Raw genomic sequence first — 17,385 nt, 5'->3', positions numbered from 1 at the left:
AACCCACTGAAAATGAACTGCAATTTACTTTAATGTATCAAATCTCTTTTTATAACTTTCAATATCATTGAAGCTCCTCTGGTGGGGCTGCTTAGAAAAATGGAATGGAATAAAACTTTCTGTGCCAAGTTGGTCTAATAAAAAGTGTGGCAAAACAATAGTTCTGATGCAACAAAACATTAAGAGTTGGTGGGAGAAATCAAAGAGCTGAAATGGAAATACTACTTTTGCAGCCAATGCTATTTTCAGCAAGAACCTAATTTTGAGAACTATAACAAGCTAATCTTTCATTTCCCCCTTTATTTTTTTTCTCTGGTGATAATGAAGTATTGATCTGGAGAGAAATTATCTTTTTTAATTAAAAAGATGTTACATAGCATATACAGTATCTACGTGTCCTACTATATGTACCACTATATATACTTCAGCCTACTTTACATGTGCTCTTGTTCTACTTTGGAGAAAAGAAATATAGTGAATTAGACCTGCTTTATGCATAAAATCCTCTAAATGTAGGACTTTCTGAAGATCAGAAACTAGGACAAGACAAACTGTCCGTACTCCCAGAATTCTTACTGCTAGCAAAACCCAATCTAGTTTTATTGACAGGTATAAAAAGTCATCGTTTGATGAAGTACAAGATAAGCCTCCAGAGGATTTATGATTAAGGAATAAAGCAGTCCCAACTTATTCCACTGATCAAATCTAAACTCTTTATTGAATGGCTTTTTGGTCACACTAATGCTACCCAATCTAGGAAGAGAAGGAAAGAGAACCCTCTTGCCATTATTTATGAGGTCATTCAATAATGGAATTATAACTATGCCATGAGTTCTCTTTTCCTTGGGTCATTTTTCTTACATGAGCAATGCCAAATAAACTATTGTGAATGGGCAGATGAGACTGACAGTGTGACATGGTTTTACACATTATTATACTCATAATGTGATTTATTTGACTTTTGCATAGTATATTATGTGAACCCAGTTTAAGGTCCACATTAATCTTTGTGAGCTGTGGTACATTTAGAACTTTGAGAAGAGTTTATAGGTGTTCCCACAAATGGTTGAAATGGTAGACACAGGCAGTCCTCTAACAGAAGGTTAAGTGGCAAGATTGTGTCCCATTATTATAAAAACCTACACAGTGGTGCTTTGCATCACTTTACTTCTCGTTTTGTTTTTAATTCAAAGGATATTGAAAGAAAATAAAATCAGGGCTAACATGCAACATGAGGTTGCTAAGTATGTTGACCCCATCAATATCAGTCTTAATTTGTGGCTTAATTAATAACATGAATCCAGCCAATTATTCAGCAAATCATAGTTACATGAAATCTGGCTATGAATGAAGTGGGAACATAGCCAGAGACGCAGATACCTTCATTTACAGCAGGAGTATCAAACTCATGTCATCACGGCAGCATCATGTGATGTATCAGGACTTTTTTCCCCTTCACTAAAGCGGGTGTATATAACACATCTGGCCCGTAGGCCGGGAGTTTGACCTGATTTAGGAGCAGCCCTGATTTAGAGTACCTGGAAGGTAAGCTAATCTACGTCAACATCAAGCCTCCCAGTGGAACAAGCAGAGGATCACTAAAACAGCTGTTGTTTGCAATGTGCTTCTTGCTGATTTTACTGTGGAAACCAGGAATATCAAAAGTTCTATGATAGCCCATGGTTAGCTGTTATATTAGAGATTTGAACAGCCCACTTTCAGGGGGGTAGTTATAGAAACCACAACTCTCTATACTCTGCTCTCCTTTCAGACAGTTCCTGTACTTGAAATGTATTTCTCTCAAAGAGTGCTTTTTCAATGTTCAAAAAAATACCCTGTATTATTATTACTGTGAGATTATATAAAGTGGACTTTAAACTTCTCAATACCAATGCTCTCTCAAGACGGATTCTTCATTGTACTTTAAGGTAATGCAATCAATCTACCTTCTACACAAAGTAAAAAATTAATGTATGAAAAATATGAAGAGGAAGGTCATCAATAATAATTCTATGCTCCAAATGATCTGGGTGAACTCAGCTCTGAATATCTGCAAGTAGGTTCAGCTGCATAGATCCTGACACCTGCAGCACTGATAGTCTGAAGAATCAGCTGTGAAGTTCCAGGAGAAACTAGCAAAACTGAGTTGTTGGTTTTTTTAGTGTTTCCTGTGAAAAAGGTATCGAGTTAAGTGTAAAATTCACAAGGTTTTATGCACTAAAAATTGGCCTGCTGCCTGTGGAAGCTCTTAAACAGGATCACCATTATTCTTAGATATATAACTGATGAGCTGCAAGGGTGTCCATGAAAGGTTGCACGAGATAATCTGTTGAGAAGTAGAAGATCAGGCCAAAGGTGATTGAGATGGGAAGAGCAGGTAGTGCCTTCTTAAAGACTGCAAGCAATAGAAGAGTTAAGCACAGACCCTAAGAGAAAGAAAAGGAACATGATCAGCAGGAATACACTTAGCTGGGATATTTTTCTTACAGATAAATATTAAAAATATGAAAATCCTGTGATGCTTTTGGGGCTTTGCCCAGAAAGATACAAAAAGAAATGAATTAGAAATTATTTCATATGAAGATAGTGACTCGTGTCTTTGCTATTAAGTCTGCTGGATTCCTGCAAATTGACCTACATGGCCAGCTACCCCATGAAGATGATCAAAGTCTACAGCTGGCACAAATTATAGTTGTTGGTTTGCTGATCTGTAGAAATGGGTTTAACAAAACAAAATGGGTTTAATTCCTCCTCCTGTTATAGCAGCTGCACTGGTCACAATTCAAGGTGCTATTTATTAACTACAGGACTTTTGGATTGGGTCCATTTACCCTGAAACTGTTTACTAAATCTCTCCTGGTATGCATTAGCAAGAAGATAGTCTTGGAAAGTTTCCACCTTTCCAGAAGATGAAGAAAACAGGGGGTTGGAGAATGGCCTTCTCAGTTGCAGTGCTCCCCTACTGAATATCTTGTTCCCTGAGACCAGGATGGTCCCTACCATATTAGCTTACCTTTTACTTTTATTTTTCTCAAAATAAAATAAGGGTTTGCCCTGCTGCGTTATTAATGTTGTACCCTACTTCAGTCCCCTAAATATGCTTCAGCTGCCTAGAGGTAAACTTCTATTCTTGCTTCTGTTGGGGCATTTTTAATATCTGGTTGTGCACCAAATATTTTAATAAACATTTAAACCAGTGTTAAATGTGCATTTAAAAAATGGCTGGCTGGAAAATTTGGGAAGTAGAGGTCCATACATCTTAGAGTTGCTAAGGTTTTGGAACATTTATTGAAATAGCAAAAAAGGAAAACAATATTTTGGTTATCATCACCTTTCAGATCTTAATACTAGAAGCTAAACAGAATGTCGTATCACCCTAAAGATTCAAACTGATCATGTTAAAGAACACACTCATTATCATTTGAGTAAGCTCTCCCAATCAAGTGTGATCCCAACTGTACTGGGACTCACTCTTCAGTCCCAAGTGTCTAGGTCCCAATGCTGATAATCCATGCTGCTAACCTTGTTTTATAGTATGTTAAAACAGTGATCCCCAACCTTTCTTATGCCGCGGCCCGGTATCGCCAACCTTTTTTATGGCGCGGCCCGGTACCGGCATTAGCTGGGCGCCGCCATCTTTTTTTTGATGAAAAAGTGCTTCCGGTGACCTCACCGGAAGCACTTTTCATCAAAAAGATGGCGGCGCATGCTTCGGTGAGCTTTTCCGGTAGAAATGGCTTTCTACCGGAAAAGCTCACCGAAGCTAAGCGCCGCCATCTTTTTGATGAAAAAGTGCTTCCGGTGAGCTTTCTACCCGGAAAAGCTCACCGGAAGCACTTTTTCATCAAAAAAGATGGCGCGCCCAGCAAACCAGCGGCCCGGTAGGACTTGTTCCACGGACCGGTGGTTGGGGACCCCTGTGTTAAAAGACAAAACATAAGAACAGGTATTTAAATCATTTTTGTCTTTTTTCCCATGCAAAAAAATAATCCCAGAACTGGTCACAACTCTGAGATAATTCTTATCCTCAGGTTTACACTCAAAAGGAAGCACAACCGGGAAAGAAGCCGAAAGTATAATGGTACTGCCTTATTGTGTTAATTTTACTTACTATGAGGATGGCTACAAAACAAGCCAATGTTGTATTCCAGTCCCCACTAGCAGTGGCAGCTGCCTTGCCGACAAGCACGCTATAGAATATAAAGTCCCCTAGACCCAGCTTGACTCCTCCTATTAGAAGTAAAAATAATTCCATCAGATAGTTGCACCTGTCTTCCAACACATATTTTACGTTAGGTTTAAGCAAACATGACATTTATGAACATCAAGGGATATCAGAAACTTTCCTTTGCACCTCAAATTTTCTGACTTTTAAAAATAAGACTTTTATTTTTATAGGTGCTGATTACCACTTGTAAAAATCTACATAGCATAGGATCAGGCTATTTGTGGGACCACCTGTCCCCAATTGTTTCTTCCGCCCCCCCCCTCCCAAATCTAACAGAAAGGGCATCACTCCAAAGATTCTGAAGACCCCAACATTTTAGTCTTTCATAAAGCTCTGAAGACCTGGTTGTTCCTCCAAAATTTTGTCCAGGAAGTTGGACAATCTCTGTGGGGTTCTCAGTGCTCTCTTAGCTTGGTCATTTTCTTGCAGACATTTCATTATCCAACCAAATAACCTAATCAGTGCTAAAAATGAGTGGTGTTGGATCTCTGATGGGAAACTGATTATCTACACCAAGCTAAGTTCAAAAACATTATGGAATTCCTGGAAGTCTGGCATTCAGACAAATCAGCCACCAACAAGCACAAACAACATCTACATTCAGAAGAGACTATCAAAAAGCTAAAAAGGAAACAAAAAGGTCAAAACGCCTCTTTGCCAGCAATCAATACCCAGATAAGCAAAGACTAACACCAAGATTAATACTAGGCTGACAATCAAGTAGTAAACAATTCCCTAATCAAGGAACCATTCAGACAAACAATCACATAGTAAACTAATCAAGGAATAATCAGGAGGATCCCCACCAATACTGACAGGGCAAGCCACTTGTAACATAGAGCAAACCCCTTGTAAGCACTGATGATGTTATCTAGTTGGATAATGAAACATCTGCAAGAAAATAACCAAGCTCAGATAATCCCAAAAGGACTCCAGTTCAGGCCTGATTTACAAATATTTCTTCCAATGGTAGGCAATATCTATTGATGATGTGATTTTTTTTGGGAGTTACTATGTAACCAGGACGTAATGAGTTTATACAGTTAGTTATATTGTTAAAATATTGCATTATAGTATTTTAATGTTTGCATGTTATCCAGAGTCATTGCTATGAGATGGGCAGCTCTACAAATCATTTAAATAAAATAAATAAATACATTTGCACCAATCTGATGTGGTCTTAAGGCTCTCTCTAGATTGATACAGGGTGCCTGAAGTACTTGCTGAAAAATGGGTGACCTCCATACTCACAGTTGTGGCCAAATCTACACACTAGATGATTTTAAGTTTGAAATGAGTCCTCATCCCAAAAAGATTACATACCTCATGTTACAAAGTAATATTTTAGTTATTTCCTACATGCAGAATAGCATTTCTTTGTGGCCCTCACTTAAGACCACCAAAGCATATGAAATGGCCAACATTTGATTTCTACCTTAATGTAAGGAAGCACCCAATGTTCCTGCATTTTTTAACTACAGCCACAAAGTAAATTCAGGGCCAAAATAAATGAATATGCAGAACCAATCTCAAACAGATTTGCTGTAATCCAGGACCTCCCTAGGATTTTTCACAGATGGTGTATGTCATAAAGAAAACAGTGATGGAAATACTCTTTCATGCTCAAAATCCTTGCTCCTTCTCTGAAATCTACAAATAATTGTAATACTTCTTTTAAAGACAGCTGCTCCTATTTTAAAGGATTAATAATAGTGAATTTTTAATTTGCTTAAGTGACAACAGCTTACTTTCTTCCTCCTCCTGGCTTTCCTCAAAGTTGCGGGCAATTTGACCAAGTTGTTGGCCAGTTTGATCAATAGTTGAGTTTCTCGTTTCTGGAACTTCAGGCTCAGCATGTGAAGAATTGCCATGGGTCTCTGCTTCTTCAATTTGAGGCATAACAATGAGAGAAAGACAAGCAAAAACAAGAAAAATCAATGTATTACAGTAAAATTTAAGAAAAAAATTGTTAGAATAAAAGTTCCCCCTGTTATAACAAGACTGTGCAATAATACTGATTTAACCTAGTTGTCATGGAGAAGATAACTGATTTGTTCTCTGTTATCACAGAGCCAGGATGTAGAATTTATAGTTTTCCTAATGTTGTTTACAAGGTTCACAAATTCATTTGACTGGTCATGCTGGATCTGAATCTTACAACCAACCCATTCTCAAATAAATAAAAAAATCTTTTTTTCTGTGCATAAATTGTCAAAGGATTCGGAACCATTCTTCAGTCAGTAATTGAATTAACTCTTTCACTGCAGAGATTTCTAATGCAGTTTCCAATACAAACCTTTCGGAAACTTCCCTTTATAATTAGCTTGCAATAAGCAAGAAATCCAGTGAATATAATGAATTGCAGATTCCATTTAAATTCTATTTAATAACAAAAGAATGACTCTTGTTGTATCAAATGTATCAATTACCTGGATCCCATATCTCCTGAGAAGACCTTCTTTGTGCATTATCTGGCTTTGCCATTCCTATTGTCCACATCATAGCAGCTGAAGGAAAGCGCAAACAATATACAACTTATGAAACAAGTTTCCTTCCTAAATTTAAACATTTACTAGAGAAAATTTGTAACATCAAAAGAAATCTGGAGCCTGGGCATCAGGCCCATACTTGCAAATCTAACTTTGCAAGGCCAGAAACTTTCCTTTTAAAAAAATGCTGAGATAATCAGGAAATTGAATTTTATATCTATTTCACAATCTGCAAATATCCAACAATATTTCTGAACAGAAAAGAATCAGGAGAGAATTTCAATGTTCCATTTTTATTCTGAGATAATATTTTCAATTTACAAGGTACCACTAGTTGCTACAACAAGGGTAATTCTATAAAGGCCAGTCACACGAAAGAAGTATGTATTTTACTCACAGGAATAAATAAGTGCAGGAAATATTGGCTCGTTTCTCTCTTGTGCTGTTTCCACTAACATTCGGAGAGGTCCCTTTGGACATAAAACTGCTATCAAGTCTGTGGACAGAAAAAAAATGTCTATTTAACCCCAAGCAGCATTCTGAACATCTAATTTTCCTGCTGATACACGGCAGAGAGTTCTCCAAAGGTACTTATAGCTTTACTAAATCATGATAATAGCAGTAAAATAGAGTATAATATACAAAGAAAACCTTCTGAATCTTGGAGAGCTTCCTTTTTGAAATGAAAGAGGAGATAAATGCAATTTCAGAACATCAAATCAGGGAAAGAGAAATTCAGGGAATAAAACACCCATATAATGTAAGCAATTCTAGGGAAATAAAACCACCAAACTTTATATGGCACACAGAATCTAACCCTTATTGACAAACACAGTCCAACCTTACCATTAGTCAAAGCAAGGGACTGGACTTATGAATTAATTTTGATATCACTGAAGAGATGGCAAACAATCTCTTACTTCATTTACATCCAGATGCAAATTCTTCTTAAGTCTCTTAATTACCCCTCCCTTACAATGAAAATATTGTGAAGAAATGTAGCCAATATAATAACTGAAAGAGCAAAAGTGACAATTGGAATGGAACTAAGAGTTGGCGAAATATTTAAGTAGAAACATGTTCTTAGACTGTACAGAATTAATTTTGAGAAGCATTTTTTTGTATTCAGGTAGACTTACAACCACAACTGAATCCAAAATTTCTGTTATTGAGTAAGACATTTGTTAAGTGAGTTTTGCCCTATTTTATGACCTTTCTTGCCACAGTTGTTAAGTGAATCACTGCAGCTGATAAGTGAGTAACCCAGTTACTAAGTAAATCTGGCTTCCCATTGACTCTGCTTGTCAGAAGGTCGCAAAAGATAATCACATAACCTTGGGACACAGCAATGGTCATACGTATGAACCAGTTGCCAAGCATCTGAATTTTGATCCTATGATCATGGGGATGCTACAAAGGTTATAACTGAAAAATTACCATAAGTTACTTTTTTCAGTGCAGTTGTAACTTTGAACTGTTACTAAATGAACGGTTGTAAGTTGAGGACTATCTATAGCAGTGATCCCCAACCTTTTTGACGCCGCGCCCGGTACTGGCATCAGCTGGGCGCGCGCCGCCATCTTTTTGATGGCGTGCTTCGGTGAGCTTCCCGGAAAGCTCACCGGAAGCATTTTTCATGAAAAAGATGGCGGCGCCCAGCTAGCCAGCGGCCCGGTAGGAGTTGTTCCACGGACCGGTACCGGTCCGCGGACCGGTGGTTGGGGACCCCTGATCTATAGTACTTAAAATTGGCCAGAATCTCTTAACATGTATTTTAGAACAATTATTGGATTAAAAAAAATCCCTTTAAAGTTTTGCTGTGGTTGTTGTTTCAATGCATATGACTCCAGGCCACGTTACAATGTCATAATGAATGATTATAATTGGTTACCACAGTTTGCTCTCCTTGTCTATCCACAAGCTACACAGAACAATTAGAATATTGCTACTCCCATTTTTGACAAACTATGTCTTGTCAGGTTTGAAAAGCATTAGTGACTGTTATCAGAGTGGAGCTTGCAATCAGATTAGAGTATACGCAAACCTAGCTTGGAGAAGACCATAATAAATCAAGGTTTATTGCAATATTTGAATGCAACCTTCTGAATATAGGTTTCAAAGCTGAAACAATCTCTCTGAAGTGAAATGCAAACATTTAATATTTATCATTATTTATGATTTCTAGGACATGGCATTAACTTAGTCTCCTCACAAAAGACACACTCGGTTTGCAGAGGAGGATCACCTCACAAATTCTTCTGTTGTAGACATACCATAAACAGAGATACCTCCTAGGATGACCCAAGCTGACCACTCTGGCAAGTACTTAATGAAAACTAAAGCCATCAAGGCACTGATCATAATGAGATAGGCTTGCTGAAGTTTCAGAGGCCCCTTCCAGTGGATGCAAATCATCCCAACTGCTCCAAAATTCCAGATGACAAAGAACAGGGTAGGGTAATCCATAGCCACATTGTAAGTCTTGAGTACTTCGCTGTCAGACGAAAAAACAAAAACAAAAAAAAGTAGTTCACTGCCATGATGTAGTAACTGTGAACTAATAGCACAAGGTGACCCTGTATTGTATAGGAGACAGGAAGAACAGGGAAATTGCAGGTGTATGACCAAAATCGTGCGCTGTATAACTGAGCTTCCAAGGCTCATGGGGTCAAAATAGGATCAAAATATCTGGTCCCATGTCACATTATAGTATGTGTTAATCTAGCCAAGCAGATTCTAATCTAATCACAGCTCTTCGGGATCTGCATTTTTTTCCCCAGTAAGTTATTATGTGATGTCAAAGAGAAGACAACAACCACATTAGAGATGTTGTACAACTACTTATCCAAATAAGCCATTGTCCCCACTACAGGTTCCTTGGAAGTGGGTGGGAAGGCTGTTATTTTAATTCAGAATACAAAATACATACGGAGCAACTAGATTAGGAAAGGGATATTACACATCACCCAATAACTAAGTCAACCTAATTTTGAAAGCTAACAAATAGAGGCAAAAGCCATCTACTCTTATCTATCATAAATATATTTCAAACGCTATCTGAAATTTTGCTAACACAGTCAACCTAGGTTCCACACAATTATACAAATGCTATTTAATAACCTGGCATAGTTACTAAGCAGTGACTGCTTTATCAGACTATAAGAAATATGAGAATGAAAGCAAAGCTCCAACAGACTAGTCCCCTTCTTTAATCATATAAAGACACTCATTATTTAAGAATGATCATTCATCTTTAAGGAACTTGCTTTTTTCCTCTTCCCCGCTCATGCTATTCTCTTTTGGTGGCATGTTGTTTCATCTTTTTTCATGGATCATATACGCTTTCCTGTTATTCTTCAAAAATCTGAATGAAAAACTGTTGCAAATAATTTAGCAATCCCTCGTTAGGATCTACACTAACCTATACCTACCCTTGTTTAAAGGAATACAAAGTGATTTAGGATTCACAGTTCTCACTTACCCAAGGTAGATGTAAGTGAAGAGAAATAAAAGCATCAGCGATGAAAGAATCAGCCACCCATGAATGAACTGCAAAAGATGACAATATGCTGTTTAGGTGTCTTTCTTGCACATTCCGAAGATAACTACATTGACCTGGTTTTGCTATAGCTCTCTCTTCAATTCTGTTACAGGAAGCCTTCCCAGCACATGCTAGTATATCTGACAGAGAGGGGAAGGCTTCCTTAGGAAGACAAAGAAGAGTAAAGAAGACTTCAAACTCTAAATGAAAGTCAAAAAAATTCATAGGAAGTTAGAAACAAGGTTTTTACTGCAAAATACCAAAAGCTTTTCAGGGAAAAATTACTTCCGAGGGACCGTCTATTTGTGCAACTCTGACAAGAGTAAAAAGCTTGATTTCCCCTTCATTTATTTTGCCAACTAATTGATCTTTAAAGTTACCCTGGGGCCTGTCAAACAGTCCTCTGTCCCAAATGTCTAGTACATTCTCCTTCTCTACACCTGCCCCTCTCTAAAACGCCTGGTTTTTTAATATTCTCTGATCACGATATCAGCCTCTTATTTAATGATAAAACTATAAAAAGATCTTACTTGTTTACAGTTTGAATAATTTAAAATATTGAAAAATAACACTGAGGTTCTTCTAAATCCTGCAAAATTCTTTAAAATATTACTTTTCCGCAGTCAACATTTTTTAAAGGTGTGACAATAACATTTCTAAATATTTCCAATCCATGAAAAAATGCAGACTAATTGCCTACAATGACGTGGCAAATGTATACTATAAGAATCACTGAGGATCAGGCATAAAGAATGTTGATAACCATGAAGTGAAGGCATCTGATAGAATTTAGGCTTTTATAATTTGATGCCTTTGACTAGCATATTCAAAGCCTTGCCTTATAGCAACGATATTTGTACAGCAAAACCAAAAAGATGGTCATCACTAGAATAACACTGATCATGATGATGGTATTCAACACAGAACTCAGGAGACGCTGGCCCACATAGGGGGTATCTTCACTGAATGGGGTATAAATCCTGAAAGAAAAGGCAAAATATCTTAATAGAAGCAGCTCACTGACTATCAAGTCAAAACCCAATTCCCTCCAAAACGTATGTATTACAAAATGCCAATCCTTAACTCAAACACAGAAGCAACAGAAACAAGACATTTATAAAATAGGAAAGGTAGCTTTTGGATTTATCATATCTTTAGCTACAGTACCATCTCCCAATCAAGGTATGCTGGGCTTCCACTCATTAATTTCCACCCAGTACGGCCAAAGGGATTTGAACACCAAACATCTGAATGATCCCAGGTTGGAAAAAAATTGAGCAACTTGCTATGCGCAGATGATTATGGAAATATTGTTGAGGTACACAGATTTTCAACTTGTGAAATCCAGTGGTGTTTTTATTTATGTATATATCTGATTTCATGTGGACTTACAACAAGACAGAATACGTTAAAAAAATTTAAGAGCCTTTTAAAACTTGACTCCTGGATATCTCCATGCTTTACCACAAATTTACTATTTCCACTTAGGAATTATGGGAGTTTGCAATCCAAACACCCCTGGAAAAAACTAAATAATAAAAAATAAACTTAATGCAAATAATGCATTCATTGTCTATGGAGATTCTCAGTCATCTAGGTCACAGTTGTCCCAAAAGTGCCTTTTCAAGAGGTAACTGGACCTTCTTTGTTTTTCTTTGAAGACATTTTGCTTCTCATCCAAGAAGCTTCTTCTTCCTCAGAGCTGAACAAGCTTCATGGATGAGAAGCAAAAGGTCTTCAAAGAAAAACAAAGAAAGTCCAGTTGCCTCTTTAAAAAGCACTTTTGGGACAATGCATTCATTGTTTGAGAGTCTGTGAGGAATCACTTACAGTTGCCCATTCTTCTCAGTGTAGAAACGGACTGACTTAATGGTCGCAACAACTACAACCATGCAGAGTGTTACAGGCACAAACAGCATGATCACATGCTTTGCTCCATATTTTAAGGTCAACTCTTCTTCCTCATTATCCAGCACAATATGTCCTTTTGCTGCTCTTTCTGGATCAGGCTCATGTCCCTCTGCTTTATTGGAGCTGCCAGTGCTGCCAGTACGTCTATTCTGCAATAACAATGAACAGAAAGAGTTAGCAACTGTTGTGCAGATCTGCTTTCCCAACATAGTTCTTTCTGACTGCTTAATGCCTTCAAAAGCTCTCGCCAAAAGTGGTCATTTCAGACATCTGGAAACCGAGAAGACTAAAATATTGTGCATTTATTACCTTTATTGTCAGAATACAACATGTGTACAATGAGATTGGCTGAGCCTCCCTTCGTGAACCCCCCGCCCCCAAACAACTCACAGTGAGGACAGAAGTCCCTAACCCAGATCCAGTCTTATTACCCTGTGTGACCTTGATGCACAACGCGCTGGCCCCACAAGTCTGTTATACTATGTTGACATGAAGTTATTTTCTGTTCAGAAGTCTGACAGTCCACGGGTAGAAACTGTTCTTCAGCCTGTTGGTGCGGCTGGCTATGCTTCTGTATCTCCTACCCGATGGTAGGAGAGTGAAGAAGTGCTGACCAGGGTGTGAGTAGTCCCTAAGAATTTTCCTATTGTAGGAAACTGAGTAATAAAAGAGTCCGAAGTCCAAGAAGTTGCCATTTTCAGGGGCTAAGGAATATGCCCAGCAACCATAATGCCTCAGCTGACACAATGTGACAGAAGGATGCATGAAATAACCCAGTTCAATACTACCTTCTTTCCCCATCTTTTATCACCACAATCAAATTCTGAAAATACAATATGGATCCTTACAATTACATGACTGTACTTACTAACTGCTAAAATCTGACAACTTCTCTCATGAATTGTAAAAACAAGAGCCTATAGTAATTATACAGAATCTATATAAATATAATTACTATATAGAATCTATATTAGAGTCTATAGCCAGTTAATCTAAGGCAGGACTAGAACTCATGGTCTCTTAACCATGAGTTCTAGTCCTGCCTTTGGCACAAAGCCAGCTTGGTGGCCTTGGGCCAGCCACTTTCTGTCAGCCAAGGAAGGAGACAACGGCAAATCACATCTGAGAAGAAAATTGAAGGAAAATTTACAAGGGAAGTCCAGGCAGTCTCAAAAAAATCAGACACAATTAAAAGAAAAAGAGAGAGAACACAATTGATGGCACACAGATATATTTCCTCAGTGAGAGCATATCTTCACTTGTGCAATCTTGCAATGTGAGGCTATGGTAGGAGTGAGGGTCTTTGGTTTATTAGCCATTGGCTGATTTTAAAAATAGTGAAGTCCTGGTGTAAGAAGGTGGCTGAGGCTCACTTTAATACAGCCAGCCCGATGCTGGATGATTAATAGTCCTACTTGGTTAGTATACATAGTCCAATATAGCTGTGATGGGGAAACAGCGGGAAAACTACCCTAATGTTCTTGAACATCTGAAACTGCCAGTCTAGCCCTTTTGAAAGATACAAAAGGACTCACAGAAAATGACCTCACACAGAGAACATGGTCACCATTATATACTATAACTGGATGCTACTCAAAGAGCAGATTTCTTTTCTTTTAGCGCGTGGAAGACAAATCTGATTCTAACTAAATTTAGAAATTTCCTAATACGGTTCAGCATTAGAACTGCGTTGGGATATAGTGAATTCCCTTTTGCTTGACCTATTTAAATAGAGGTTGAATAGCCATCAGTCAAGGACATTGTAACACGGGTAGGTACTGCATTGAGCAGGAAGTGATGTCCATTAGGGACCTTTTATGGGGCTCAGAGAAAACCTGATTTCATTTAAATGCCATTAAATTAATTTTCATTCATTAAACACAATGAATACTAATATCTCATATGGTATGTATAAATGATTTTAGACTCTTTCCATCCTAAAGATTATTGAGCAACAACTTTTCGAGAGAGTCTAGTCCTAAGGTGACTAAATGACTTCGATAATCCCTGCCAATTCTAAGCAAAGCTGCACATTCCTTTCCAAAGACTCCTACCCTGTGGGAAAGTGTTTCTGCAACTTCAGATGCTTGTGTTTCATCATGATAAGAAGGCAGAAGGGGACTTTCAGCTGACATCAATGATGTCCTTTCATTGCAAGGTTCTTCTTCACTGTCAGAATTGTTCATGAAGGCGATCATGCTTCCTTCTTCATGGAGAATCTTAATCACACTCCAGACGCTGTAGAAATAAGTAATGTAGAAGAGTAAAAGCAAAGCAAACTGCCCAGAATAATAACAAAATTAAAGAGTCTTCCAAAACTGATTTTTTTTTCTGAAATAACTAATATTCCAGAACTATTAAAAATATTTCACCTTTATTTAAAGTTGATTTTTTTTTATGCTATCGGATGTGGGTTTTTTTAAAAAAAGTATTGGAATCTAATTTTTAAAGGGCTAATACTGTTTTTCTAGGACTCTCAAAACCAATACCTTCTAGCTGACTTAGGTTACATTTTGGGTAATCCCAACCACTTATTTAATTGCCGCTAAATTTGAAGAGCATCAGGTTGGGAAAGGCTACTGTTGTATACCACTTCTACCCAACATAGAAACAGATTTAAATGCCGTATGTTACCAATAACAGATCTTTATCATCTAGTCTCCCCCACAGAAGTGAAATATGCAGTGTATTTCTTTTTCAACTACACTACAAAAACTCAGCTGTTTGTTTGAAACCTTCAAATTGGGCAAAATTGTACATCGTAGGGCAACAAATTTTGAATCAACATTCCTCAACTAGGCTAACTTAAAGAATGCATCCAAAATCCAGGACCCATTACCTCCTTTGGGATTGAAATTTGGCAAAGTTTTAGCAATGTTGTACTTAGCCACAGTGACCATCATTTCTAATGCTCCCTGCCAGCTTCCCACAAAGGTAATCAATGGGAAACACAGCAGTAAATCAGAAGCTGTTACTGCTCTCACGGCTTTTCGGCATTTGGTTTCTCTGTTTAGGTACGGAAGTGTCTCTGAAACAACAACCCAATGGTACATGAGTTTTCTAGTTACCCCTAAATACAGTATACTGCATGCACAATTCATGCAAAATTGCATTCTTTTAAGACATTCTTTTCATGGTGCATTTTCCCTTTCCCCTTCTGAGTTACAGTATGTGAAAGTTACACACAATGAATGATACATATTAAACATATTAACTGAGCCATAGTGGTGCAGTGGTTAGAACATAATACTGCAGGCTAACTCACTGCTCACTCCAGGAGTTCGATTCTGAACGGCTCAAGGCTGACTCAGCCTTTTATCTTTCCAGGGTCGGTAAAATGAAGACCCAGATTGTTCGGAGCAATTTACTGACTCTGTAAACCCCATAGAGAGGGCTGTAAAGCACTATTAAGCAACATGTAAGTCTAAGTGCTACTGCTATTGATGTTAATATCAAAAAGACCCTCAAATGTGAAGAACAAAACAGGAAAGAATTAGCATGTATACAGTCATACAAAACTCCTGAGAAAATCTGTTTTTGCTGCTCTAGATTGTCCATAAGTATTGCCAACATATTGCAATGAAGTTTGAACAAGGCAAATGTGCCATTCTCACATCAACAAGAGAAAAATAGTGAATATTGAAAGAATCAAGGTGCCCTATGGAAATAACATCAAGAGTCTGGATAAAGATTATCACTACAAATACCTCAGCATCCTTCAGGCTGACAACATCAAGCAGACAGAAGTCAGGAAGAAGGTTAGAAATGAATACATCATGAAAGTGTAGAAGAGTGTAGTATGTATGTATAGTTGAAGTAATGACCTGGATTCAAGCAGAACTAAAGGCTCTGGATAAGAAGATCAGGAAAATAATGATAATGAATCATGACCTTCATCCTCGCAGCAATGTTGTCAGACTGTACTTACCAAGGCAAATAGCTGGACATGGAAGTTGTAAGTACACAGACAGTTGGGGGGAAAAGGGCATTGGAAGAGTATCTAGAGACTAAACTGATGGAAAGAGACTAAACTGATCTACAAGAAAGGCCTAATGCAGAGTAGAAAAGACACGTGGCAGGCAAACTATGACATGGCCAGTACAGAAAAAAACATAGCAGGCAAAGCAAATAACAAAAAGATTAAGAGCAGGAAAATTGAAGAAAGAAATGGAGGGCTAATTCCAGTTACATAAGACAAACCTTAAAAACAAATGCATATATAGTCAGAATTGAAAAAAACAGGAAGAGACAGCAAATGCCAACTCTGAAAAGAAGGTGAAGAAACAGTGGAGTTCTTTGTTAGCTGTTGCAAGAAGATTCACCTACAAGTAACAGAATGATAAAGTAGCAATAATGATGCATTGGAATATCTGCAAGAAATACCACTAGCACTACTTGAATGCTGGCATTGATAAAATCATTATTGGTTAATTGCAAAAAGAAACCTTTGCTTGGAATAGCTTACATTCTGTGACAATACCACATCTTCATAAACAACTTAGATAAAGGAATGACACAAAGTCAGGGGAAATTTCTAAGACTTCAGAAGTAGACACAAGAGTCGGAAAGATCTTGACAGACGTAAACATGGGTCCCTATCCACCTAGATGCAATTCAGTGGCAAAAAAATACAGTAGAGTACAGGATAGTGCCTATGAGAGCATTCAAGGTGTCCTGGTGGACCATTGCTTAAAGATGAATCAGTAGCCAACTCAGTCCTGGGCTGCATTAATAGAGGTTAGTATCAAGATCAAGAGAAGTATAGTACCACTCTATACCAGATTGGTGAGGCCATATTTGGAATACTGTGTCTAGTTCTGGTCACCACAATACAATACAATAGATGCTGATGTCCTACAAAGATGACAAAGAAGAGCAACAAAGATGGTAAGATGTCTGGAAGCTATGAAGAACAGCTGAAGGAATTAGATACGTTTAGTTTCATGAAGATAAGACTTAGATGAGACATACTAGCAGTCTTCTAATACTTGAAAGGCTGCCACAGGGAAGAGAACATTGATTTATTGTCTATAGTATTTGAGAATAGGAGAAGAAAAAAATGGGTGGAAGCTTGTCAGTGGGAGATCCAATCTGGAAATACAGAGGAATTTCCTGACAGCAAGAACTATTAAGCAGTGGAACAGCGTGTTTCCCATAGTTGTGGGTGTTCCATTGCTGGAGGTTTCAAGAAATGTTTATACAAGTATTTATCCAAA

General features: G+C 37.8%; 1 protein-coding gene across 10 annotated transcripts in view; it reads right to left on the bottom strand.

Annotated features, from left to right (window-relative positions):
• Positions 1 to 285: 285 nt before the first annotated feature.
• PSEN2 (presenilin 2) overlaps positions 286 to 17,385 on the bottom strand; it is a 48,439-nt gene continuing 31,339 nt past the window's right edge. For 4 of the 10 annotated variants that reach the window (XM_087964839.1, XM_026682003.2, XM_026681970.2 and 1 more), the window contains exons 2-11: positions 14,224 to 14,407; positions 12,089 to 12,318; positions 11,097 to 11,238; positions 10,199 to 10,266; positions 8,991 to 9,211; positions 7,115 to 7,213; positions 6,658 to 6,735; positions 5,977 to 6,111; positions 4,112 to 4,230; positions 286 to 2,426 (exon numbers count right to left, since the gene is read on the bottom strand). In XM_087964839.1, coding sequence (XP_087820965.1) covers positions 2,271 to 2,426; positions 4,112 to 4,230; positions 5,977 to 6,111; positions 6,658 to 6,735; positions 7,115 to 7,213; positions 8,991 to 9,211; positions 10,199 to 10,266; positions 11,097 to 11,238; positions 12,089 to 12,318; positions 14,224 to 14,367 — 1,392 coding nt within the window. In that variant the 5' untranslated portion in view covers positions 14,368 to 14,407 and the 3' untranslated portion in view covers positions 286 to 2,270. The remainder of the gene's footprint in view (positions 2,427 to 4,111; positions 4,231 to 5,976; positions 6,112 to 6,657; positions 6,736 to 7,114; positions 7,214 to 8,990; positions 9,212 to 10,198; positions 10,267 to 11,096; positions 11,239 to 12,088; positions 12,319 to 14,223; positions 14,408 to 17,385) is intronic. The other 6 variants (XM_087964863.1, XM_087964847.1, XM_087964857.1 and 3 more) reach the window with 2 other exon arrangements.

The sequence above is a fragment of the Notechis scutatus genome, chromosome 1 (genome assembly GCF_049901735.1).
Source record: "Notechis scutatus isolate UNSWTSFEM ecotype Mainland chromosome 1, rNotScu1.2, whole genome shotgun sequence".
Taxonomy (NCBI): Eukaryota; Metazoa; Chordata; class Lepidosauria; order Squamata; family Elapidae; genus Notechis; species Notechis scutatus.
This window is presented reverse-complemented; position numbering and strand designations above follow the sequence as displayed.